The sequence below is a fragment of the Larimichthys crocea genome, chromosome VII (genome assembly GCF_000972845.2).
Source record: "Larimichthys crocea isolate SSNF chromosome VII, L_crocea_2.0, whole genome shotgun sequence".
NCBI lineage: Eukaryota > Metazoa > Chordata > Actinopteri > Sciaenidae > Larimichthys > Larimichthys crocea.
In genome coordinates this window covers 11,680,170-11,707,627 of record NC_040017.1, presented here as the reverse complement: position 1 = coordinate 11,707,627, position 27,458 = coordinate 11,680,170, and the positions used below count along the sequence as shown (strand labels likewise).

The 27,458-nt window shown below is 39.7% G+C and overlaps 1 protein-coding gene and 1 long non-coding RNA gene across 2 annotated transcripts in view; one reads left to right on the top strand and one right to left on the bottom strand.

The window, feature by feature from the left end:
* Positions 1-1,885, bottom strand: part of rbm7 (RNA binding motif protein 7) — an 11,566-nt gene extending 9,681 nt beyond the window's left edge. The window contains exons 1-2 of the mRNA XM_027280785.1: positions 1,657-1,885; positions 1,236-1,398 (exon numbers count right to left, since the gene is read on the bottom strand). Of these exons, the coding sequence (XP_027136586.1) occupies positions 1,236-1,398; positions 1,657-1,749 (256 nt within the window). The 5' untranslated portion in view covers positions 1,750-1,885. The remainder of the gene's footprint in view (positions 1-1,235; positions 1,399-1,656) is intronic.
* On the top strand, positions 1,857-27,458 carry LOC113746148 (uncharacterized). Its single transcript, XR_003462629.1, has 3 exons — positions 1,857-1,926; positions 22,917-23,075; positions 26,966-27,458. It is a non-coding gene; the product is annotated as an uncharacterized LOC113746148 (long non-coding RNA).

The window sequence follows — 27,458 nt, the reverse complement described above, 5'->3', positions numbered from 1 at the left end:
TAGAAATTCGAATCCTGTTTCTGAATCAAAACAAAGATGACAGTGCACCGACTGTCTGGATCCAAAACAGAGCTGCAAGTCAGTAAAATAGATATACATTTATAATTATTGTATAGGGGGCCAGATATTTTTTTAGTACTCAGATGGCTCAGGATAACAGCAGTAAGTGTTTTAAAGGGCCGTCTAAAAACAGGTGCACTACACCACTTAAAAGTTATGTAATTTTTTGTAGTATGTTTTCGGTCTTGCACTTTTAAGACGGTCCCTCAGATCGTCTCACATCTAGTTGTGACCCATGTGATTACATTTTACGTTTTGGTGAAACTGAGGTTGTAATTTATGAATGACACTGTGGGGTCCCTGAGCAGCTCCTTCAGCAGCAGACTGTTACACCCCCGGTGTAAGAAGGAGAGGTCCCGCAGGTCCTTCATCCCAACACCTGCACCACCTCATCATGTTGTAGTCTCTTGTTCATGTCTCATTGCGATTTTTTTTCATTTATACCTTGCAGTTATTATTCATATCATGGTCACTTACTTTTGTAATACTGTTCATATTATGGTCACTACTCTTGCAATAATATTCGTATCATGGTCACCTTCTTTGCTATATTTTCTTACACTATGGTCACTTTACATTAGAATACTCTTTATATACCATGCCACTTTTATCCTCAGTACTTGTCTGTTTTGAAGGTTGTTTGTTTTTCGTGTTTATTGTGTAGGTTTCAAATTAGGTTTCAAATTTGCTATTTTAATGATTTTAAATGACATTCTGGTGTTTTTAATTACATTTTCTTCTCTTTTTAATTTTTAATTTCTATTGCTATTGCTTGTCTTAATGTCAAATGTTTTTCCTTGCCTCTGTAAAGCACTATGAATTGCCTTTTGTACGAATTGTGCTATACAAAAACTTGCCTTGCCTAGGTTATAGATATTTCTGTTTGTGTTTTTTGTTTTTGTCTTTTCTACTTTTTTTTCCTAATTCTGTAGTGTATGCTACACTTTCCTCTGCTGCTGTAACAAGTAAATTTCCCCGTGGTGGGATGAATAAAGTATAATCTAATCTAAGTCACTGCTCCGAGAAATTCGCATCTGTGAACAAATGTCCAACTTTTACCGAGCTGCTAAACTTGAGCCACTTCTACACACGTGTCTAAGCAGTGTTAACACTAGATGAAATCATGTCTGTGCGTGACAGACGATTAAAAACTGTCAGGACCAGAGTCAGCTCACCTGATCTGAACTGCACATGAAGCGTCCTCCCGCAGAGCGTCGTCCCGTTCAGCAGCTGCATGGCGTACGGCGCAGACACGTCGTGTTTATACACGGCGAAACCAAATGTCTTCTGCTTCCCGTCCGGGTCTTTGGGGATTTTGGTTCTTATGAGAGGTCCTGCCTGCAAAACAAACAAAAACAAAACAAGTTAACGTCGGTGACGTTACCCAAACAACAGCTAGCTGGAGCTAACGCTAGCTCAGGTGTCGGTAAATGAACCAGGAGCAGCTCTTGAAGCTGACAAACATTTAAACACATTTCAAAATCCTTCACTTTACATTTCGGTGCCGTTAAAACCGGGACACGCTTTCAGTTTGTTAGCATCGTGCTAAGCTAACCCATACACTTAACGCCCGCTAGCTGTGGCTAACGTTAGCACCTGTAAAAACAGCTCAAACAAAAGCTCCTCCGTCACTCTCGGGTCCAGGTTTCTTATGAAGAGCGTCCGGTCAGTTTCATCCTCTATTCCCATTGTACTCGAGTGAATCCTGCCACTGTCCAGGCGCCGTGGATGAAGATAAAAGTCTGGCGTAAACAAGCGCTCCGCCAAATTTAAACGGGAGGCCCGGGTTGTCGTAAAGTTGAAATGCCGTCACACGCGAGCTCCCGTCGTGATGAACAGCGGCCACTTTGCGACACATAAAATACGGTATGTTACTCAACGCAGAAAAAAATGTTTTGAAATTTTCCTTTAAGAATAGCTCATTCAACAGCAACGAGGATGATTTTAATCATAAATATGATACATGTCAGATTTAACACATGCTGGATAAGAGTTGCGTTTCTACATCAGAAATAAAACAACACATGAAACAATTAACACGTTTTTGGAAAATGTGTTCACCTGTACAACTGCAATTTGATATTCAATGATAATCTTTTTTTTTTATGATTAGGCTTCTAGGTGTACAACTGATTATTTCAGTGATTATCTGTAAGGCCTAGATTAATCGATTAATTGTCTATAAAACGTTGGGAAATGGTGAATAGTTCACCAGAATCCAAGTTGAGATTTTAAACTGCTTGTTTTGTGTGCTGGTTGCTGAGTAACAGTCTAAAACATGCACAAAGACACACAGTAATAATGAGGAAAGCAAGATATTTCATATTTGAGAAGCTGCAGCTGCAAAATGTGTGGAATTCTTTTCTTGATAAATGACCCCAATTGATTGATCGGTTAGCAAAAACAGTTTCAGGTTTAATACTCATGTCTTTGATAAACAAATTCCTTCAGGCTACATGACGGTGTCTGCTTTCTCATTTTCATTCTTTCATTCCTGGAAAAGAGAAGCAGTTTGTCAGCAGATGTGTTTGTGTGTGTGTGTGTGTGTGTGTGTGTGTGTGCACCCAAATGTGTGCAGGGGAGAATGTCTACTTACACCTACACGGTATTTACGATCGATGTTTCAATTGCTTGAATTACAAATCTACAGTTTATAGGACTTGCCAAAAGACAAAGACTGATTTTCTTTGTAAGAGGTTGTGGCCCAGAACACTGAAAAGGCCATTTTTACAGCAGAAATGTTGATTTGTTATAGTAGGAAAAGCACAGGTGTTACTAATAAAATTGGCTGTGTTCCATTCACGCGTCTCAGTAAGCCAGCATGAACAATAGCAGGACCCTGAAACTGGCACATCCAAATGATTTTCAGCCATTTATCTTGTTTTTTACACCTGTGCTTTTCCTACTGTGACATGTTAGAACAGCTTATGTGGGGAAAAAATATATAATTATGGGTATTATTACGCATACTGTAGACTAACATCTGACTTTAATTAGGCCAATTTTTTCAACCTTCTACCTTTTGCTAATATAAAGTCAGTCTTCTCTTCTGTGGTGTATTTAGTTTCCTTGAGTGCCTGGCTGTTGCACACAGATAAGGTTTTCTTTTTTTCTTACCCCGTGGCTCACTCTGATTGGGTCAGTGATGCAAGTGCTTGGAACCAAGTGCTTCTGCTGCTGGCAACATCATTGAGTGTGGAGGTCAAAGTGAGCGGCGTGAGAGGCTTGAATTCCACCCTAATCAGATGGGCTTCTGTGTCTGTCCTCCATATTAATTAGATCAATTTAAACTGTAATGATTTTCTCCTTCATGCCTGGGAAACATCCCCAAAGATTCAGGCCCATTGAAGCTCAACTAAAAGAAACGGTGATAATACATCGGCAACAATTCAAAGAATATGCTTCTACTTTTCTTTGTGTTTAATTTATGAAAGATCCAAGTGGACTGCATGCTACATCCATTATGGAAGAATCCAACACCTTGCAATCTCTATGACATATTTATTCCATGCTAGGTGCTGTTTCCATCACTTATATTACTCACGTGGCAATAAACACTGCAATTTAACACCAAAATCTTGGCTGTCATCATGTCTTGTGGGACCTTTGCTGTTGTGCATAGTTGTTAACACTTGACGTATTGGATGTATTGGCGCTTTCCCACAAAATGCTTATGATTTAAAATGGTGCAAGGTTGCAATGGAAGCAGTAAAAAACCATAAAACCACACCTGTGCAGTATACTATCTGATGACTAAAGCCCTTGAATCTATTTTGGGTCCCTACATTGCCATTACCCCATACATCTCCCTGATGTATTTCCTCCTCCCTTTTTATAACCATTGGAAGGAATTCAGGAGAACACTATGAAAGTGCTGTTCCACAGGACAAAGTATACAGTGTGGGAATGGGGAAAGGGGGTAAGTGAATTGGAAGACAAAACAGGCAGACCTGCTGAATCTGTAAAACCTTCAACCCTACTCACAGAAATTGAATACAATGCCATTTATTTTTGCTTTGTCAATAATTCTTCATTTGAGTTTAGATCTGATTCAAAAAAAGTAAATCCAGTAACAATAGGAATTCCATTCCTTACTACAAATACTGCAATGTACTATGCTATACTGAAGAGTCTGAAAAGTAGCAGTAGATGGCAGCATTGATCCAACGATGGTGATAGCATAGTTGCTTTGGTGGGGGCTTCATATCTGTGGGGATGTCAGACGGTTGCTATGCACTGTGGAAGGAAAAAAATATTGAATTTGAAAGAGTTTATTTCTAAATGCAGAGAAGGGAATTGGATTCGATTGTCATAGGAATATCCTCTTTTCATGTTTTTTTTTCTTTTAGCCCGTAGCCCACTTTCAGGTTTCTCACAACATTAAAGGGTTCTAACTGGCTTGTTAGGGAGTATTTTTATTTTTTAGTTTATGCATGCATAGAGTTTCTGAGTGGGTGGTCCACAGAATCAGCTTACGTCTTATATTAACAGTACATTTACTTTCACAGGAAATCATCAGGAAGATTTGGTTACCTCAAGATCTTTGCTGTTCATGCAGTTATCAGAGCATTCAATATCATGTTTATGAGTTTGTACACGTGACATACTGTACGGTTGACTGAAAGATCCCAGGTTAAATTCTAATTGATCTGTGGTTCGCATCATATGTCACTAAAATATCTATATATTTTTGAGTACTCATTATTTTATATAGCACATGTGCATTCAGCTGTTCAAGTTTAATGTACTGTAGAATCTCACAGAATTGCCTGACTTTCACTTTATGATCCAAGACATTGACAAGCGCAGCACTGTTATGCCTTTTAATCTGTCTGGAAACAAGTAGTGCTCAAGCAGAAAGCCATTGTGCTAATTTATAGCAATTACAGAAACCATTTTGTAGCTAAATATGAAACAGCGGTATGCACTTTAGCTCGAAAAAACACATCACATCCCGCCCTCGCTGTCATTTACATGGTTTCAGTTTTATGAGTGCGTTTTTGGATGTCTGCACTCGAGACTTGTCCGCTTTGTTTTAATTAATAGAGGAGGAAAAAGAAAATGGGAGCAATGCTCAAGGGCAAGATGGTAGCCAGTGAACGTTCAAGTAGAGAAGAAATGGCAGGGCAGGACCCCAGAAATAGGCCACCACCAGTCAACCCATGCTCTGGTCAGACCTGGGTGAAATCTTATGGCAGTTTAGTGCTTCCACACAAGGCTACTGTAATGAGGCTATATATACACACACACACACACACACACACACACACACACACTGTACACTCACTTCCAATAATGATCTCTGGCCCGCAGGGTTTGGTGGGTCTGTGTAGTGATTGACTGGTGGCTTGACACATCCTTCTCCTTCACCAACATCCAACCTTGCTTTAGGCTGCAACCTATACACAACACATCCTCCCACTGCCCTTCCCTCCTGTTCATTAATATTCATAATTCATGTGAAATGAAGTGATTCGGGATCATTAAATGCACATGAATATTTGTCGGATGAAAGTTTAATTAAGCCATCGCTCTTTGGTGGTGTGATGTCACAGAGTGGCTTCGCATTCAATGCATCTAGTGCACGGTTTAATGGCCTGTACTTTTTTATAAGTGCTTCTCGGTGCTTATCCAGCAACAGCCCCCACATATACACAGTCACACTGGATAGACTCAATTGATAGAGGTGTTGTTTGAGTGGTTCCTCTAGTTCCTGTGGTACTATGTGGATCAATCATATCTAATTCAACAAAGCAGGAGAACCACTTTTGTTGCAGATCTCATTTATCATTTAGGACATTGGACTATACATATAGGCCGGCTTTAAAATTGTTGAGTAAGTGGCATATACATACAGTAAGTAATGTATGCCAAGTGCATGTGCAATATGCACATGATCTACTACAGTATGTGTTATGGAATTTTCTATCCTTAGGTTACACAAGGTCATGTGTGGGCCTTCAGGTCCTCGGCAGTATTAGTTGTTGTTGTGTTATCTTGTGGTTTAAAGTCTATCCACCAGGATGAGTTGGGCAGAATGTAAGACCGACTCAGGCACTTCTGGTGAACTTTGAGAGTGTCTCTAATTCTCCTTGGCTAAGCGTCAATAAACATTACAGCATAAGACATCAGAGGGTCCTGAACACTTTCTTCCTTCCTGACCTCACCATTGACCTTTGACTTCAGCAATTTCTCCACAACACTATGTCAGTATAATACTGTTTGTAACCAGTTGAGTAAGAAAGATTCTTAGATTACAGCAAAGGTCTGAGTATATTGCAGCAGGAGCTACAGTCCACACATCAGAGTAGAGCATTAATCATCCCTTCCCCAGCAGAATAATAATCATTTTCAATCAATCAATTTCTACAGGTTTGCTTCAAATATTAAGTGTAGGACTTCAGGGAAATGTTCTGTCCTCACTTTGTAAGACAAACCTGATGAAGTGACTCTCTCTCTCTCTCACACACACACACACACGCAGACAAGAGCTCATCACTGGCAGCATGCCACCCCACTTCAGCACCTTCTTAAAACGAATGGATGCAAAAATCTTCTGAGGGGTGTCTGAGCCGCTTTGTTTGCCGTTTTCTCTCCCATTGCAGCATGCTTGTTATCTCAATATCGGGGCTGCATGTTGCTGCTGCCCTGACATGTTGTGACTTCATTTTCATTTTCTCGGGTTTTGTCTCCCTCTCTCAAACACACACACATTAAGGGAGAGATCCATCCCGTTGCTACAGTGCTGCAGTGCTGAGTAGCAGTATCAGAGAGAGAGAGAGAGAGAGAGAGAGGGGGAGAGAGGGAGAGGGATGTCTGGCATCGGCCCCACACCACAAAACGGACTGCGGCAGGGCATCCAAAACCCTTTTTCCTTTTCCATCACCTCACTCAAACAGCCCTCCCCTCTTATTCCCCAGTTCCCACTAGAGTGGGTGTCCAATGACTAATATTTACTTACAGTATATGATTAAGAGCATGGGAAGGAGCATCTGTTGCAATAAAAAAAGAATACAGGACATTTCTATTGCATACACTAATCCCTTAACCCCACTCCCCCCATTACCACTACCAATCCAAAAAGTGAGGTATCAGCACATTTCAGATGGCCATGTTCACCCCTGGTGGCTGTTGAGGAGCAGAATTGTGACCTTTGCCAAAGGTGCCATATGGAGGACATAGTTTTATGGCCTGGAAATATAGGAAAAATGACAGTCCTAGAGGAACAATTAAGAAATGTATCCCCACAGTATAAAGCTCATCACACCACCAATCTCCAGCATCTCTGGATATTCCATATCCAACTCTCCTCTCTACTGTAGCTCTCTTGCTGCTGCTTCTTCTTCTGCTGCTGCTTTTTAAAGCCTTAAACACCTTCAGACAAGATAATGAGCTCTGTCAAAAAGAGACTGCTTCTCCTTTTTTTCCCCTCGTCTTCCAAAAGTAAGCTTTTGCCTTTTTCCCCCCGCTTCATTATAATCAACAGTCGAGTGTCCTATATTCCTGCCTCTGAGCTAAACATGCCCTCAGAGACAGTCAATATTGCCGCTTATAACCTATAACTCTGAGCTCAACCCCAGAAGAAGAAAGTTTTCCCTTTGAAGATTCTCATCACTATGTTAATCAGCTGATCAGAGGATGTTATGCCAGCTCCTTGTGATGCAAATATTTACTTTACATGCAAAACCTCCAGATTAGAACTCTTTCTCCAATTTGCACTTGAGTTCAGCCTAGCAGACTGACTGCCACCAATGATGTAATTGTACTGAGGAAATTGCACCCATTGGATATAGAACCCCCAGTCAGTCAGAGCAACATCTGTACTGTCAATATATTAAAGAAATTACAGAGGATGTGGAATGGGTTTTATGAGAAAATTCCTCCATTTAGACAAGATAGCACAGCTGTCCCCAAATAGGAATTCCTCTTGATCAAATGCTACTAGAGAAGCTGAAATTCAATAATTCCACTGGGGTTGTGATGCCGTCATCCTTGTATGTTTGCTGTGGTTTGAAGAATAAAAAATAGACTGGACCATGCATGGCTGCCACACAGCTAAGAGGTTGTTAAAATACCTGAGGCTTGGGCTACAATTGCCAGCTTCCAAGAAGTCAATGATGCAAATGAAATAAAATTGCATTTAGCCTTGTCATTTCATGGGGAGGCTGCCCGGGTGTTTATGGCGACCACAAGAAGGTCAAAATCTTTTCAGTGCAATGCTCATGGTGTAAATTAATTGCTTGCAGTAGCTTCTAGTACTTGAATCAAATACCACTTTTTTTATTGGCATAAAACTGCAGAGCTAACCTTCAAATTCACAGTAAGCTCTCTTGAGACCTCAGAGTTGTTGTTTTTTTCCCTCCTCACCCCCAGCCCTGGCCCTTTATCTTCACTGTCAGGGTAAAGCACATTACTTCAAACCCATGCAGGAGCTGCTCTAGGCTGTTCTGTGTTCCTTACCGCAAAATAGAAAGAAAAGTTCAAGAGGAGTTTGACAGATCCGGCAAGATGGGACCATGTCAAATCCATTGAAGGCTTTTCCAGGGGTTTGGATCTGTCATTGTCACAACTAATATTGTGTGGTCCCTCTATCCTTGGCTTGTGGGTTTCTCTGTACAAACATTCGACAAACATTCAGCTAATTTATTTATGATGTCAGAGAGTTGTAGAAGAACTCTGAAACAACCACAAAGCGTGTTCGGAGACAGATGTTTTGTAGAGTGTATATGAATCACTATTCTGTTGTCAAAGGTAAACTGGTACCACCCAGAACTCTGTGCTAAGAACATTATGCATATGTATTCCAAACCAGATGCACTTATACCTTAGATGGTATGAAGTTATAATTGAACACAGATTGTCTTTGTTTCTCTGACACCAAATGAGGCAATTACTCTCTATGGCAAAGATATTTCCTTCATTCATCATTAATGTAAATTGCAGTTTATTACAGAATATGCCTTGAGTCACTGTGTTGATCCAACAATGATAGACAAAAAGGCTTTTAGATTTTCTCTTTTTCTATAATGGCCATTTAAAGTATCTATTCATATTTCACTGATGACTGTGGCCCTCCAGGCAACCCTCTGGGCACACGCCCTGAGACTTGCAGGTGGAAGACAAATGTCACACAATGCAGACAGAGCACATGAACATTTCTGCCTATTAATCTTTTAAAACATAAACTTAAGATTTCTATATTCCAGCATTGTGGTGCATCAGAGATTCGTCAGTCCATAAGTCTGGATGTTAAAAAGTACTCTGTAATTCCTTTAACAAAGCGATTTAGTCATATAGTATGATGTAATAGCGTTACATTTCCTAATATGAGGTATATTTTGTTATTTTTATGAAATGAAAATCTCCCAAATCATTATTAGCAACCTGTTCAAGTGTCGTTGACATATTACATTTCAATCTAAACAGATCATGTGAGCAAGTTGCCCGAGACATGAAAATGTGTCATGTGTCATTAGAAATCTTTTGCAATAATCAATCATTATTCTTTGAAATAGTCCTGGAAAAGTTGAAAAGTAAGTCACAAGAGAGGTTGTGGGATAATTTGTTGTAAACTGACTTATATTTATCTTTCTTATATATCTCAACCCAGTTATTTAGAACTATTGTCCTAATGTATTTAAAAGTACAATTAAATCTTGCACTTTTACACTTACACTCACTACAGAATATTTTATCACATTCTCGTTTGACCACGTGATTTTTAACATTGTTACTTAATGTAACATAAGATTAAATAATAATATTGTAACTTTATTGTAACATTTGACTTTAGTGCAATATTCATTGTAACATTGTCATTATTATATATTTATGCATCATATATTGACATAAATATTACAGAACCTACATTGTTTACATGGTCAGTCACACGTTTCTTTGTGATACAGTGATTTCTACACACAGAAGAGACAGGACATTCCTGTGACATGTCCACCTGCTTTCCATTTTCCCAGACCACACTAATGCATACAACAATGCATCAGTTGGCTGCCCCCCTAGATTATAGGAAAGAACCGGGGATCTTCCAAAAATAGCACTTGTGTCAACAATCCCACCAGCTGCTTCATGCTCCACCCAGGGACATCATATTCCATCAATCTTTCAACCATTTATTGACGGGATGTCCACATAAATTTGTCTGACAGGCGTTGGGGCACTATGAAATATTAATTTTATATTCTGTCTGGTGGTCTGGTGCAAGTCCTGTCCCTCTGGCAACAAAAAGCAGAGGTTCATACATTAACTAGAAGATCATGTTGATGGAATACTGAACAGTAGGAAATGTATTGATGGCAATGGCCCATATATGCAGAGTGAGGACAATTGCAAGAAAGTCACATTGGAACTACAGGGTGACCTGATTACTAGAGAGACCGCATTATAAAATTACGCAATCAGTCCCCCTAACAAAACATTCATACTGTTGAAAGGTTGTTGTGTAAGACACTGAAACCCTACTACATCACTCATGCTGTTTTTTCCACTAAATTGTAGAAAGCCTGAACTTCTCGGCTATCCTTCTCTCTGCATGGAAGTGATGCTATGAATGTGCTTTTGAGGCCGCCTATTTCATTGTAATCCGAGTAGTGTCAAGAAATCCGATCGGCATTTGCTCCAATTTCATATTTGTATTAATGAAGGCAATAGAGGGAGTCATTGTCTTCTAACTATGGCCCTTGTAAGGGTGCGTAAAAAGCAAATAAATTTGCATTTTCACGCTTTGTTTTCGTCAAAGTGACAGCAATGCAACTGCACTTGGATGAGGCGCCAAGGTTACTCCGTGGTTTGATGCTTCTTATTTAAAATCTGTCAAAAAGTAAATAAATTATGCACATCAATCCATGCAGCAAGTACAAGAAAAATGCTGTTGAGTGTAATTATAGCAGCGGATATAGATGGGAATCGGAAGGGTGATGGCAGTGTTCCATAAATCATATTTGTGTATTGAACAGCCTTGCATGTGGCTCTAATAGCAACACATGCCTTCACTTTATGACAGCCATTCCAGTTTTTTCAACCAGGATATTGCAAGCACATCACACAGTGTAGGAGAATATGTAAACAGTAGATTTATTGTTTTCTTTATCGTGTTTTACAAAGAGTCCGGACAAAGTCATAAACTGCAGCATAAACGTATATCAACAGCCTGTCAGACTGTGGAGAAGAAAAATATCAGTGACTGGAACAGATTGAAATTCAAATTCAGCAGATTCAGAGATATAGTGAGTGGAAGGAAGAGATTCCAATGATAAAAGGCCAATCCCAAACCAATTCTTTATTCATCAGTGAGGTCAGGAAAGTGTCAGGCACAGTTCAAGAATGACAACAGCAGAGTAAGCAGTCCTTACATTGATATATGACTTTATTAATGGGTGACACGTGACGGGGGAAAAGGTTGGAACCATCACCACTCTGGTAGCAACACTTCCCTCTGTGATCACAACCTCTGCTCACAATGTTTTAATTACATTATGATGCAGGAACGAGATAAGCTGTTCGGTAGGTCAAAGACCACCAACACTGAAATCAATATTGCTATCTACTACACAGCAGCACAGTGACTGAATTGACAATAGGAGGACATAAGCATTGTTTGGCAGCGTGGAAGAAGTCTTGTTTTCAAATTAAAAAGACCAACAAAAACAGCACTGAAATAGAGAAACCCTATGTACCTTCTTAAATGTTTGTCCTCATGAATATTCTTTGTTTAATATTTATCTTTGGTAAATAAAGGCAACATCTTTAACTTTTGCACCTCACACTGACTTACACTGGGGGAGGTCTTCTTATTATCTTATTTTAATAATTTCCATCTGGCTAATGAGGGTTTATTTTCACTGTGCCCAGAGGCACACTTGTTTGTATTGTTGTATTTCATCACTTGGTTAAATGTTAATTGAGTTTTCCATATCATTTGTGCTGAGTTAATGTCTCACTCAAAGGATTTCTCCCAAATTAGCTTTAAGGGTCTCTGCAGGTGTTGCAATTCCACTCGCAGTGCTAGGTTCTGTGCATAATTGTTAGTTGTTAAACCATGTTTCTTTGCATAATGAGCCGTCTGTTGAGTTTGGAACAGTAAGCGTGATTGACCTACTGACTATCACACAAATGCTATCACTGATGTTGTCCAAGCACATGATAATTTTCATTCGCCTATATAATCGTTGCAGTTCAGGATCTCTAAAGCATCTGTGGTTTTACAACTGCACTCTGCTGCCTACATGCATCCATTTCCCTCCATTAGATCTTTTCTGCTTAACATAATCAATGGTTTGCAATTTCAAAACCCTTCTGTCTCGTCACACTGTAATTACTCCAAAGTATTTGCAAATGCTAACCGTACTAAGACGAGTGAGATGTGTGCGTCACACATCTAATAAAATAGACATGTTTAGAATAGTAAGAGCAGTTGAGTCTGCAGTTGTTGAACATCCAGTTCATGTTATAATGGCACTGTGCCTTAAAGCCCACATACATAAGCAGAAAAAAAACACCACACAGAATTATTCATTTCAAACTCCCACTGAAGATCCTGTTGTAGCGTGCAAATATATATAAGATTGTCATTTCTATTTTTATACCTACACATATTGATTTCTGAAATTGATTGGTCACTGTGTATTAGAATTACAAATTTACTGGGTCTTGGGTTGGAAGATTTGGCAGTTTTATGATAACAGGAGCTCCAAATGGACTACATGTTTCATTGTAATGAGAATTCTTGCTTTAGGGGCAGCAATAAATTAGTCAAAAGACTCATGAACATTGGCACTAAAGTAAACATGTGCCTCAGCAAGTTTTTATTCATGCATTGCATCATTGGATTTATGAATGCTTTATGAATTTTGTTGACTTGGGTCACAATTAGTGTACTTAAAGTAAAGACTCAGAGTGTGCCATAGCGTGAAAAAACAATGACTAAATTGAATCTCTTCCTGTCTTCTGTTTGATCTTTTATTACTTTAATATTAGAGATTTCTGTATTTCCATTTTTGGGTTTTAATTTTTTGTAATATTCAAACAATGGCACAGGCCTTGGCTACACAAAAAATGTGTTAGTAGGTAAAATTCTATTGCTAGTTTGGGTCATCTAATGAGTTTTATAATAATATATAGATAAAATAACACCAACCTTACCCTTTTTAGTAGTTTTTACAGTATTTTTTACAGTAGGTCATAGAGGAAATAATGAGCCATAGGCCATAAAATAACCTTTTATACAGCATGTAATCATATGCTATAAAATGCCCTGTTACCTTGCACAGTTTCACAGTGAATGGTCATACAATGGAAGCCTGTGCAAAGAAAGATAAACAACAGAGAACTAAAGTAAAGGTAGAGAGAGGCAGAGATCAACAGGAACAGTGACAGGAAGAGAGAGGAGTAGTGAGAGAAGAGTTGCTCTGAGCATTGTTTAAGTCATGCCCAGGACTATGAGCATGTGACTCAGGCAGTGTAGGTACTGCAGTAGCAGCAGTTGGTAATTACCACTGTATCAGCAACATGTCCTCTGTGTCGTCTGTTTCATTAGATACGCATCTGCTCTGGATACATAGAGAGGGGAAGCCTTCTCCTATCCACCACCCCCCCCCCCCCCCCCCCCCCCCCCCCCACCCCCCCACCCCCCTCCCCCCCCCCCCCCCCCCCCGTTTTTTCTTTCAATTCTTTTATTATAGCAACTCTGATAAGACGTAACAAGCCGTGGATCAAGGATATGGTCTAATTATCAGAGGTTTAAGAAAGAACTTCTTGTGTTTAAATATGCGCAAGTCTCATGTACATTGAACTGAGATTATAAATCATACAGTATGTATCTGTGCCCCACATCCTGTAAGTTGTACAGTATGTGTGGTTACAATGTACCTCATAAAATGGCATAAATTAGTGATGCTTTCTAGAAAGCAACATCACTCATGCCCATTAATGTTTGTAAGAAAAAGCCTCCCGGTTGTATTCCTCCAGCAGTGGATAGGTTAAAAGACTTTTCAGATATATTATATTAAAACTCTCTCTCTCTCTCTCCCTCTCTCTCTCTCTCTCTCTCTGTGTGTGTGTGTGTGTGTGTCTCTCTCTCCCCCTTATGTGTGGTTTACACCAATGTGTGAAAACAGCATGCTTTACTTTTTACAGTAAGACATGGTGGAAAGTTTTGTTTAAGCAACACAACCTCCCCAAGAACCTTCCTCTGGGGTAAGGAGTGTAGCTACCTAAAAATCTGAGTAGGTTGGATAGCCACAAGCAAAATCCCACAGCAAGCAACAGGAGAGGAAAATATCGCAAATGCATGAATAAAAACACAAATGCAAATACGCATGCATACGCACATGCTTACCCACACACAAACACAACCACTGACACACACACATTTTCAGGTTCTGCCCAAATTCAGAGGTTCCTCTGCACTGGTATAGGTATTTTCAAACTTGTAATCAATTTGAATAGAAAGAGACTTCATACTTTTCTTGAAATGTATGTTTCAGTGATGTCAGACTTGATCCATATTCAGTGACGATTTCTGATAAGACATAAGATTCAGCCATAGATTACTAGGGCCCAAAAGGTCAAAATACATTAATTCTGAAATAATATTAAATGTTGTTGTTGTTTTTTTCCTGAGTGGATGTAATGATAATAATAAAGAATACCCATGAGCTGTGGAGAAATGTTTTTTAACCAGTTGTCAGTTCAGTCAATGGAAAGAAAGTGCACAGTGCCTTATGCTGTAAGGTTTACTGACGATTAGCCAAGAAGGATTTATCAATAGACTTGTCATGACCTGATGTCGCCTCAATTCTGAAGAAGCTGTCCTCTCTGGCTCATCTATATGTCCTCAGAATACTGCTACTAAATGGTCATTAGTCTACAAACAAGGAAATATGTTTACCCGTGGTCCAAGGTTGTTATCTGACTCTGTAGTCTTCTATGTTAAGTAACTATCTGAGAGTGAAACAGCCCCATCGTCTGACCTTAGTTACCATAGTAATGTTCAGAATGGTGCCTGTTTTCCTAAACACAAGCATACCACTGCTCTATGTCTCAAGGAGACAGAGTCAGTGTCCTCATAACAATCTAGAAATTAACACTATCTACAGTGACCTCAAGACATATGCTTGACCCTGTGTAAACCCAAATGTGGCATGCTAGAACAGAAAATTCCCTCACACCATGTGGAGAGTAGACATACAGTGCATAAGTAATTAAGAAAAAAAAATGTTTTCTACCACAAAGTATAGCAACTGTTCTTTGGATGTGCCGTCGTCACATTTACACTTCAAAACTGGCTTCCAAGTTCAGTGCAAACTCGACAAATCAAGTGTAAATGAAACCCTCTGAAATTCCACAAACATGCCAAAACAGTGACGACAAATCCCCCAGTGAGATGAATATGTCAATCAAAAAAATTGAGAACTCCTTGAGTATGTTGGCAGCTGTAAGTGTGTACAGTAGTGTATGACATCCTCTTAAGCTGTGGGGGAAAGCAGTTAGGAAGAGGAGGAGGAGGGCTGGGGTGAAGGAGTGGAGTCGGTTTCCTCCTCATCATTTCTCTCTACCTGGCATAAATCATCCTCATCCAATTATGATAAAGTCTGTAGCCTAGATTACGTGGTTTTACCGTGGGGCAGGAAGAAGATCACTCTTACAGACGTCTTCTACAGTGAATAAGAGTGAGATTTCATTTTGGCTTCAACGGCGCATGTCCTTTTAATTAATGGGGCTCGGCTGAGCTGGAGATGGTGCAGCTATTTAAAATGCTAAATGGTTTTTTGGATTTTCTCTTTCTCACTCAACAGACCTACCCTCTCACCAGCACTGCAGCGACACACAGTACCTCACTCTCAGTCCTGTCAGACTCACTCTTGGTGGCATCTGTGATTAATTTTGCCTGTGCTGAGAAGAGGGCTTAGTTGTTCTGGTAGGTTATGAAGCATGTGTGCAAGTGTGTATGGAAGCACTGACGGGTTGATAGACTGATGGTTAATGTCATCTGCAATCTAGTATCAGCCCAGTGGTTTTAACAGGTCTGGAGACAGAGTTGCATCATTCAGGGATGGATTGGGAGCCAAAGTACAACAGGTATTATCTGCACTCACCTGGGATCTGGTGAATTTGTCCTGCAAGAAGGAAAGGACATACCCTTAAGTAGGCCAGTGGTAGATGGGGTAGATGGATAGGTGACAAAAAGGTTGAATGTGACAAATGAGAAACATTTTCGGTTCACAGCTATGAAAGTCTAGGAATTCTGAAATATTGAAAGGTCTGAATCAGTATAATGCACAATGTCCTATCACATGGACAGAGCTATTTGACACACGTGTTTGGAGGGATCCCTCTGGAGAAACTGCAGCATGTCTGAATCATCAAAATGACACATCAGGTCTTGAGACATAATGATTCTCCGTTAATGCATCAGGACGTCACACATTTCTAAATGTCTGTTTTACAGGGTCGCAAATTAATTTTGGTTATGTTGCAGTAAAGTACAGTTGGAATCAGTATGTGGTGCTGTTTTTAGACAGACTGTAGGCACATGTGCAGGTTTGTCTCTTGGCTAGGAGTAGTGACTTCCTGGAATGTTGTTGTCACAGCGGGGTTGCCAGGCAATCAGCTGAGACTCCAGGAAATCACTGCAGATTTTAATAATACATGTTAACATGTTAATTAGAGAGCTTTAGAGGTGCTGGTAGGTGGATTTTGTTACCTTTGTACATAGACAGGCTAGCTGTTTCATCCTGTTTATAGTCTTAATGTTAAGCTCAAGTAAACAGCTGCTGGCTGTAGCTTCATATTTACCATACAGACATAACAGTGGTATAAATCTTGTAATGTCATGCTGAATGAGCATATTTCCCAAAATATAGCACTACTGCTTTAAGCTTGAATAGCCTGAAGAGAACCACAGATATTGACTTTATTGTTGACCTGTTACCTTCTGCTGCCAAAACTCCACACAACTATCAACATATCTACAGAGTGTTTTCCTGTGTCTCATCATATAAAATTTACTTATGTATGGCGAATGTTCCATCAGACAGTTTTTTATTTTATTTGGACATCAAAACGAAGGGCAGAGAGGTTGAGAGATAATGCTGGCTGCACTGCAGATAGTTTAACCTCGCCAGCCCTTGATAACCCCACTACACCCCCAACCCCCAGACCCTCTCTCCCGCCCGCCCCCCCTCTACAGCATGCACCGTCACCCACCCACCCCTTCCCACCTCCTTCCCTCCCAACCCACTGGTCCCCGGGGCTACCATTTGTGAATTCATCTCTGCCCTCACAGCCCTGCTCAGCTGTCACATCGCATCTTGCACACACAGACAGTCAACGATAACAGTGTTAGGGCTTTTCATATTCCATACACCCAGTTTCCACCTCCAACTATACTGACATGCAGTGTTACCCACAGTCACTCTCTACTATTACCCCAATCTCTGCCTATTCCGCCACCCAGGTCTTTGGTGGCAAGACTTAAACTCTTAACTCTTACTGTTGCTTTCTGTTTTGGTTCCTCTATTTCTCTCTTATCTAGACTGTTTGGATGTTGTTGGGGTTTTTTTCAGAGGGATCTTAAGAAGGAAACTGTACTTTAGAATACGAAAAGCTGCTTTTATAAGCTGGTTTAATGCTTTCAGTGTTGCTTCCTAATAATATTTACAAGAAATGAAACCAGAGAGAGATCTTGCATGCTTAATATAGTAACACACACAGACACACAAGTTGTAATGAAACAGTTTCAGTTTCACATAGTGAAAGTGAAAGTGCTATCATTATGTGTTCTAAGTAGAAAGTGTTATAAGTGCATACTTCCTCCCTTTAAATGGATTAAAGAAACAAATTAATCACATTTAATTAATTTAGTGGTGCGAGTACTGATAAGTAGAAAGGTACAATGCTCACCATTGCTACAATGCTTCTGTGCACTAAGCTGTTTGACACAGTACAGTGTAATTCTTAACCCAGTTTGTGCTTCTTGTGAATTCATTATTTATAGAGATTTTGCACTGACGATTATATTCAGATAACAGAAATAAATTTATTCTCAGATACAAGGCGAGTTCTTAAATGTATCCTGTTCACAGACAAACAAACAAAGAAATTGTTAACCACAGACAACAGCATTTAGATTTAACCCACATACCGCACCTACTTCCTTGGACCAAAACAAAACATGGTAGCCAAAAATAATAGCTGCCACCCGGCTGCCATCATGGAATAAAGACAGCTTAAAACAAGGGCCTACTTACATATGTGATGAATTGTCGCTAAATTAGTTCCAGTAGATTGTCAGAACACAGACAGGGTCTCATCACCACCCTGCTGACAAATGTTGGGCCCCACACTGTCCTCATCATTATAACACATGGTTTATATTTGATATCGACTTGTAGTGTCTGTCCACTAGTATGTGAATTCTAAGCAATACCTGCTACATGACTAGCTGGTATGTGAATTTTATCCAATGCTATTTTTAATTTACTAACACTGGTGACCAAATTATATCGTGTTGATGCCTGATTAGAAAATCTGGAAATAGTTTTTATGAAGACAACATCGATATGGGCAATAATGCATTCACATTGTTTTATCACTGAAGGTGTGTATAGGTAGTTATAATGTATGTATCAGTCAACCTCTAGCTTATAACTTGTCGAAAGCATCCATAAGACACATAAAGTTGAAAAGTCAGAAAACATGATGTGTTTATATGACTGCAGTCATGAAGCATTATGAACCCATTACAATTCAGTGTGAATGCCTCCATAACACACGCATCGATTTGGTCTTCATAGAAAATGTTACTAAAATTCTCATCCAACTTCTATTTTTATCTGCAAACTGCCAATACTGCCTTGTACCCTGTGTCATCAATGTCCCATTTTGTACTAGTTAGTTAAAAAATGGGATATATATATATATATATATATATACACATTGTGACAAAACATCAAAAACATCTAATCATAAACCTCAGGGATCTGTGCTCTAATGGAAGGTAGAATTTAGGGCAGGATACAGAAGAATGGGCTTAGCTGAAGGGAAGAAAATGTTCTGTGAGAGCTGGACAAATGCATTGTAGACAGTGCAGTGTAGAGACAGGAGGCCTAGTGGGATATGCCAAAGTGGAGGCAGCGAGATAGTGAGAGTTTGACAGAAAACAAAGAAAGGAAGGTGAAACAAAATAAGAAAATGTCTGTTTCGTGTACTGCTGACCAGGACAAAAGGCAACTTCGGTCTTACCTAAGGGTTTTGGCAATACATTTAATCAGACTATTTAACTCTCTAGCTCAATTGTAAAGACAGTCTACATCACCAGGTGTCCGATTTAAGCCAATTATGTACTGAAAGTTATTACTGAAAACAGAGGTGGTCCTTTACTCCTAAATTAAGATTTTATTTTGTCAGTGAATCCTGCATTATAGTACCAGTGAGAACACTGCAGCTCAGTAGGATGGCGAGACTTCAAACACATGCTTTAGGCTGGAGTCAAATCGATAACATCTCCATGTGCATCTCTGCCGAAACTACTGCTTGAAAGGCCAGTTACAGACAACTTTTCAACAAGTTATGTGAAAAAAAAACATTTGAACCTGAAGCATCAAGTTTCTGAACTTGAAAGACTATTTTATTAGTAAGACAAAACATGTACTCTGTAATATTTAATGGAAAAAACATTTTGCTGTAACAGGCAGAATGAACTGGAAATGCAAGAGACCGTTAGACTGTAAAAGCAGCTGACCACTGACTAAAACTGAAGTCTTTAGAGCCCTGCATTGTTGCAGCCAGGTCTTTAAATGGTTCAGGGTGGAAATCAATATGTTAATAGTTGCTACATACTGTGACTGTCTTGTTTTACATTTGGAGAGAATATGGGGAAAGAGGGGTATTTAAGACACTGTCTTTTTCAAAGATTAGAGGCAAGGCACAAAATATTCTTTATCTGTGTTGCCACTAATTCAAATTGTAGGAACTGACACACGTAACATGAAGAATGGCATGACAGCAGGATAACATTTTTGACACAAGCCAGGAAGACACTTTTCATAACTCAGGTAGATCCTGTTCATTCGTGCAAACACATTATTTCAGAGATAAAGTCACGCAAAGCAGTGTTTGAAAAGTTGTCGTTGTGAATAACTGCCAGGACGTGGTGAACCACTGAAGCATTGCATGTGTTGTGTCCTCTCTTGCTGATATTCATTTTTGCTGACAGCCCCTTCCCAAAGCCCCTTTATCACCCATTCTCCTGGACATATTTTTGGAGCATGTCAAAGGCAGGTCTCTCTCGCTCAATCACGGGGATTCAACCTTCCAGATGCAGACACACAAGTTTTCAGGTGTCACGAAAGTATGTTGCTTTAATCAGCTGCTCCATTCAGTGTGATGATAAGAAAAAAGTTAAGCATGGGAGCAAAAGGAAAACAATAACACAGCATCACTCGACTTGAGTGAGTGACTAACTGAGCTTATTATTGAACTGTGCAAAGCTGACAAATAAAAAAGGAGATGAAAACACAGTATGTCAGTTCTTCAATTTCACGCAAGACTGCCTTGCATCATTGCAGTGTATCCCTATAATAAAGAGCCTTTGCGTTCTGAATAGTGATTACCTCCCTCTTCAGTGTGCCACACAGCTGCTCATCTAGTTACTTCAAGGATTCTTCACACACAGTGGCGCCTCACACCTGACCTCAATCCAGTCATATGAGGACAGTGTGGTGTTTGCTTGCCTTTGCCTATGTTTGTTTATGTGCTAAAGCATTTGTTAAGCATAGACGTGACTTTATGAACAGGTCACTGGCGACATATTAAAGAGGGAGCCACAGAAGCAGGTGTCTTTCTATTTCACCTTTGTCTCTGCTCTTCGCACCGACTGGGACACCTGTCACATGGACAGGCCTCTAGGGTACTGCGCCCTGGTGAGGAAAAGAGAAGAAGGAGAAACAAAGTGGTGCAAGAAGAATTAGGCCGACAAGGACACCTGTCAAACTAGCAGGCAGGTTGCCCAACATGGTCTCTACTGTGAATGTGATCGATATCAGGCTGACGTTGAAGACAGATACATACACAAGCACGAACACACACATTCCCTAAGCCACAACTATCTCTACTCCCTGATTACCATAACTCACTTATTTACGTGTCCACTTATGCCAGCAAGAAAAATGTCCTGCATCAGCATTGTGCCGCTGGGCCGTGTTTGCCATTAAGCTTTTGATTACATTATGGGACATAAGCATGATTGATGCAAGTGGGGAAAATGGTGATGCTGCAGAGAGAAGACAGTGCAGCTACACAGATAAATCAATCCATTTGCATGTTGATCACTTTGATCATTACATAAGACTTTATCAAGAAAACACAGCAGCTAACTGTAGATCAAAATCTACAATGGGAATATATAACTACAAAAACACAAATTTATTTAGTTATTTTATAATAATGTGTTGGATGTTAGATATTGTACTCACTTATGGGAGTCTGTGATTTGAAGAAGCCATAGATGCTATAAATTACCTTTGACTGGGAGCAGTGCTAGTTCCAGTTTATTTAGTTTTAGTCTCTTTTTTTTTTAAATGAAAATGTCATACAATTAAGGTTACTTTTAGTTTAGCTTTAAAAAACATACTTCCTTTTATAAAGAAAGATACAGATGATTTACAACCTAAATAACTGTGCACTCATTCCTACTTTTAGCTTAGAAACATGAGCTAAGTAACTGAAAGTAGTGTTCCCATTAGCTACAGCCACACCACCTGTAAGATTAACTTAGTTTAGTTTATTACATTTATTTATATTAGGGAACATGTACACCATACATTAATCTCAAAAAAGAGAAAACACACTTTACAACAGATTCAGCAACTAGCTAATTTGTAGTCCCTGGGCAGGTGGTTAAAATTTGTGTAGTTAGCTTACCAGTTGTTTAATTTTCAGTGGGATTTAAGACTGAATTATGTTCATAAACTGTTTTTTCCTTATAACATTAACTATTATAGAAGAAAATAGGTGCTGCAGGTTAGGCAGTTGTGTGTAGTTCAAGAAGAGGTTTGAGAGAATGCCAAATATGCTTGCTGGTCTGACAGAGTGACCTACTTTATCTACACAGGTGTACATACTTACAAATCATGCAGACAGCCTTTATATTATTATCATTATTTTCCAGATAATAATAAAAGCTGTTATACAGGGTTATTTCAAGACAGGCTTCACCCCTTCAGCCTTCACTATGATGCAATAATGCCTCAGGATAGCACTGCACTATAAGAAATAATCCGCCATAAAAATGCCTCTCAATAATCCCCTTGTAAAATCATTAATTCGTAGCCCGATCAACTGAGTAAGGGGTAATTTAATTTTATAATATGGCATTTGCCCTTTGCATTAGTCCAGGATGCTGAGTCAGAGCATTACTCTACACTGTTACTGCCTAAGCCTACTCCTCAGGGCAGGGTCTATGAATGATGACCATGACTGATGACTTGATTGTGCTGCTCTTGCCATCTGTGTTTCTTTTTCTTAGACCTAACGTAGGGATTACTCCCATATCACTTCTGATTAAATCAGATATATGCCTGATGCTCCGTTGTTCTTTCTTTCTCAAGATAGCTCTGTCACATCCGCTCATCGTTGCCATTTAATTCACTCCAGAGCCCCGGCTCTCTCATGTAGATCCTGGTTTTGTCTTTACCACTTCAGCTAAACATTAGGCACATTGTCATTGTGTTTGTTGGGATTTGGTCACATCTACAGTTGACTTCACAATGCCATGCATTCTGCTTCTCTGCCGCTCAACCCCGCTCTTCTTTCCATGTCTTTTCATTCTCATTCTCTAGTTGGAGAGAAATGACAAGCCGATGTTCTGGAGCCAGCCCGACACGCTCTAGTGGATGGACTTCGGTGTAATGAGTGACAACTGCATGCTAGTCAGTCTCACCAAATCAACAGTGAAAACAGAGAGCTGATCCGCGGGCCTAATGGAAACCACTGGTCCTGTAAGTGCCCATCTAATGGGCCGGACACACAAATACACACAAACACACACATCCACATCACACAGTAAGTCAGAGGGGATCAAGTCCAAGGATATTGTCCATTCTTGCTAAAAATAGCTCTCATGTTGTGAAATTCTACAGATTTCTGTCACCACCACAGCTTGACTAGGTAAGAAGAAAAAGATGGACCTTCAAAATAGCAGAATATGCCTGTGCCAAGGCTCAAGGGAACAAGTGTGCCCATTAATAATTCATGGTCAGACAATCAGAGAAAGACACGTTGTCAGTTACCAGATTTTTTTTTTCTTCATAGTGTGAAAATGCAGGATACTCATTGCTGCAGGGGAGGGCAACTTCTTTTCACTTCTATTCTTTCCACAACTTCCTCTGTTTTTTTTTTTTCTGATGGACCATATGACCAAACAATTCTTCAGTTCCCTTAGGTAGGGCTGGTGGCAGACAAGGGTCATTAGTAACCGTCTGGACATTTTCCCCAAACAGCACCCACTATGGGAAAACCACACAATATTAGGCCATGCGCCTATCATATTGTATTTCCTGAAAGCTGATGATGGCTTGCACCGCTGTTGACAAGTGTAGACTCTACTTGCCCCAATCCCCCAAGATTCTGAAAATCCTGGACACGTTGTCTCCAACACCCCTTCAGTCATCCCTCAGAGGCTGGCTGTAGGATGGATGAAGAGAGGCAGGGATCCAATGAAGGAAAGACTGTGCCTGCAAAAGGCTCTTAGCAGCTCCTTGTCCTTGCACTTTGATGCACATGAGACTGTCAGAAAGTGAATAACAGGGAGCTTTGTGAGAAGTAATCAGTTGGAAAATATCTGGAAGGTCACAATACCGAGATAAGGAAAGTCCCCTCCTCCGCTGTCACTTTTTATTGGGGCACATCAGATTGTCTTTTTGGAATTTAGGTAGTTATATTTGGCCTCTGTCAGGTATTAAGCAGAGGGCCAGTCATGTGAAAACTGCTTTTCTGCTCTGTTCTCTTGAACACCAAAACAGCTCTTGTTGATTACCCTTACCATTTGATACCAGGTGACAAGGCCTATAAAGTGCCATTTAATAAATGATGATCTATAATGGTGGTAGTTCACAAGTACATTTAACCTGTGAGTAATGCTGTCATTTTCTCACTTGTATGGGTGCTAAAAGGTGGGAGTCCCCATTTGCTCTAAATGAGAGTGCAAATGGGTAGCACAGTAGTGGGACTGTGATTTGCTTTTGGCTGAGCTAAATGGAGACAACATCTGTAGGGAAAACCACTGATCTTCAATTTATTCCCGCTGATGCCTCTCACTAAATCCAAAGGGACAGGAATCCTATCAGAGAGAGTCATGTAGCATAACACTGTGCGATCTATGTGGCCACCAGCCCAATGTGAGTTTCGACTCGAATAATGATTTCATCGCTTTAATCTTGAGTGTCCTGCCCTACTTGGGGTTTTGCGTGTTCGACACCATAAGTTGACACACTCAATTACAGCCCATCTTTGAAAAAGAAATGTCTGGATGTAAAACACACTTGCCCCAAAGATGGAAAAGTACAAAGATGCGTTGAAAGGCAAAAAAATACTGTGGTGGTTTTTGTGTCAGTACGAAGCAAATGTACCCTTTCCACATTCATGAGTCAGCATGACTCACATTGATGGTTTCCTGGCGTATGTTTTAGAAAAGGAAAGAATACTCTGTACCTGGGCAGGTTGTCAAAGCTGGCCCAGCTGTGTGATCCTAGCTCCTTCTGTGGGCACTTAGCCAAGATTTGCATTTATTTATGCTGGAGCTCGCTCACCCAACAGGCCCCGTGATATCTTGCCAGCATCAGCAATCTCATCTGCTGCCTCACGACTTGGTGCAGACTTCCATTTTCACCTTACACCCCCTTTCTTAGACATGAGTTGAATTATGCATGATCACCCCACCACACACACACACACATAAAAGGTAGATTTAAACGATTATGTTCTAACAGGATAGTATAAAGTGTGTGCGCATGTATGTTGTGACTCAAAGTTTTACTGATCCAACACCAACAGTGACTGAACAACACATCTGTTGAAGAATTTGGCTGAAATTTCCCAATAGAATCAATGCAGCAGTCACACCTGCTTTGAACTGAGATGACTGGGAATACATAGTAAGGGACATTTTATATGTCGTCATCTTCTACACTACAGTACTTGTAGATGTTATTCCCATGCAGTGTAACTGAATATAATGGGAATGGCATAATACATGTACATCCCAACTCACCCTATGGTTCCAGGGGTGACAGGTTACCTAAACTTATACATATATTTTTTGTCCATTTAACTTTTGTACCAACTATAGGATCTTCAATGAAATACAACATGCAACAACAAAAAGCATTTTCAAATAATATGTAGAGGTGAGATTATACCTGGAGTGGTTTGACAGATGATGCATTTTTTTCATTTTCATTCTGCTCCAGGCAACGTTTCACAAACAATCAGAGCAAGAAAAGTAGCCAACACAATACTGTCTAGTACAAAAACAGAGACATGAGACTGAATATTCATAGTAGTACTACACATTTATGTCAGAAGGTGTAACATATACATGTTCATGTGTGTTTATTTGGATATTTTTGCAATCTTTCGACCACTACTTGTGGTATGTCATGCTGCTCAGATTGTCAGTAATAATTTCACAATACATCAGTGACAGAACACAAGTTGGTCTTCATTGAGATTGAAAAAAATAAGTTTTTTTTTAATATTAAAAAAAACAAGATGGCAAATAAATAACATCTTACCTTTCATCTTAATTTATTCAAGTTTTTCTTACATCTCCTTCATTAACGTGAGATGAGTGTTGTGTATACAACAACATTGCCTCAAACAGTTGGCAAGGCTCCATGGTAAATGTGTAACTTGGCTGCCGACATCAAGTAAACAACAAAATGACTGGAGGTAACAGAGAATGGTAAATCCCTATTAATAGACTGTTGGGGGATGTCAGGGTTAATGTTGAGGTTGCAAAGATTAATAAAAAAAAATGTGATTTCCTACAGTTTACTGATTATCTGATGAGACACGTAATTGCTAATGTCATCCACTGCAAAGGTCAAATTGACTCGATAATGGTGTTAACTCTTTTGTTACTTGCAATCTTCAGCTGACAGAATGTTATTATTTCTCATCTAAAATGTAAAAATATTAATTCATACAGTCTCATACTCCAAATGAGTTTTCCCTACAAACATATTCCACCAAGTAATCACCGATTTAAAAGCATCTGTCACCTCATTATTATAATAACTGCAGTATATCACTATTACCATGTCTTCTAATTTCATTTCATCCCATTACCTTCAAACCTCATCAAGCAATGCTTTGTCTTGTTTATCTCTTTCCAGCAATTGAAGTATTGAAACTTAGCAGGCTCACGCCGACTGAATTGTTCTTGTCATGCAATGTAACGTATAATCAAGACTAAACATGAGAGTGTACACTAAGCAGAACCATGAATGAAGTGTAAACGTGAGATTTCCTGCCCTCCGGTCTGTAAAAAGAACACTGTGGCATATACAAGCACGGGACTTTCACTTCTCTGTCTTTTCTCAGCCTCTTCCTCTGTGTCTGTATTTTTCTTTGCATGCTTGTAGGCGTGCACGATAAAGACCAGAGACTTAGTCACCCTCATATGTATTCGAAACATTCCTGCATTCATATATCTACAACTTAAACTTTATGAGACAGTAACATGGGAGTTGCCTACAGGGTTTCTTTGTTCCATGTAATTGCTTTCAATGCCATTGGCACAACCAGCTCTTACCGTCCTGCACATTGCTCATCATTATCTCAAGCAAGGCACTGACCAAAATAAATGGCCACACTTTCTTCTCCACAGGCTCGTATCTCAGGACGCCTCACAAACAGATGTCCAGGGATTACCCCATCCCAGTGGAAAGATGCAGGCTCTGTTTTTGTTTGTGAATTTGCTTTACTTCCCTGAAAATGTCAAGTATTTTTAGACAAGACTGTGATGAAATGCTGAATGAGTGGACAGCAGAGAACATGCATCAACACACTGGAAGTCTTCCGTTCTGGCAGCAGATGATGCTTCATCTCACCAGGCCCCTGCTGGCATATGGCATGGCTTTATCTTCTCTTCAGTATCGTATATATTGTATGAATAGAATTTTACCATCCCAAGTAAATAGGATAATTTTCTTGCATATTGTATACAACATAACACAGCTTCATATGAATATGTCCTGGAGTGGTCAACTATAACCTAACCTCTTGTTATTTCATTCATTTCAGGATATATACTATATCCTAGAGCATAACATTACTGAATTTCATGATAAAGTTGAAAAAAATCAAACCACCAACATGCA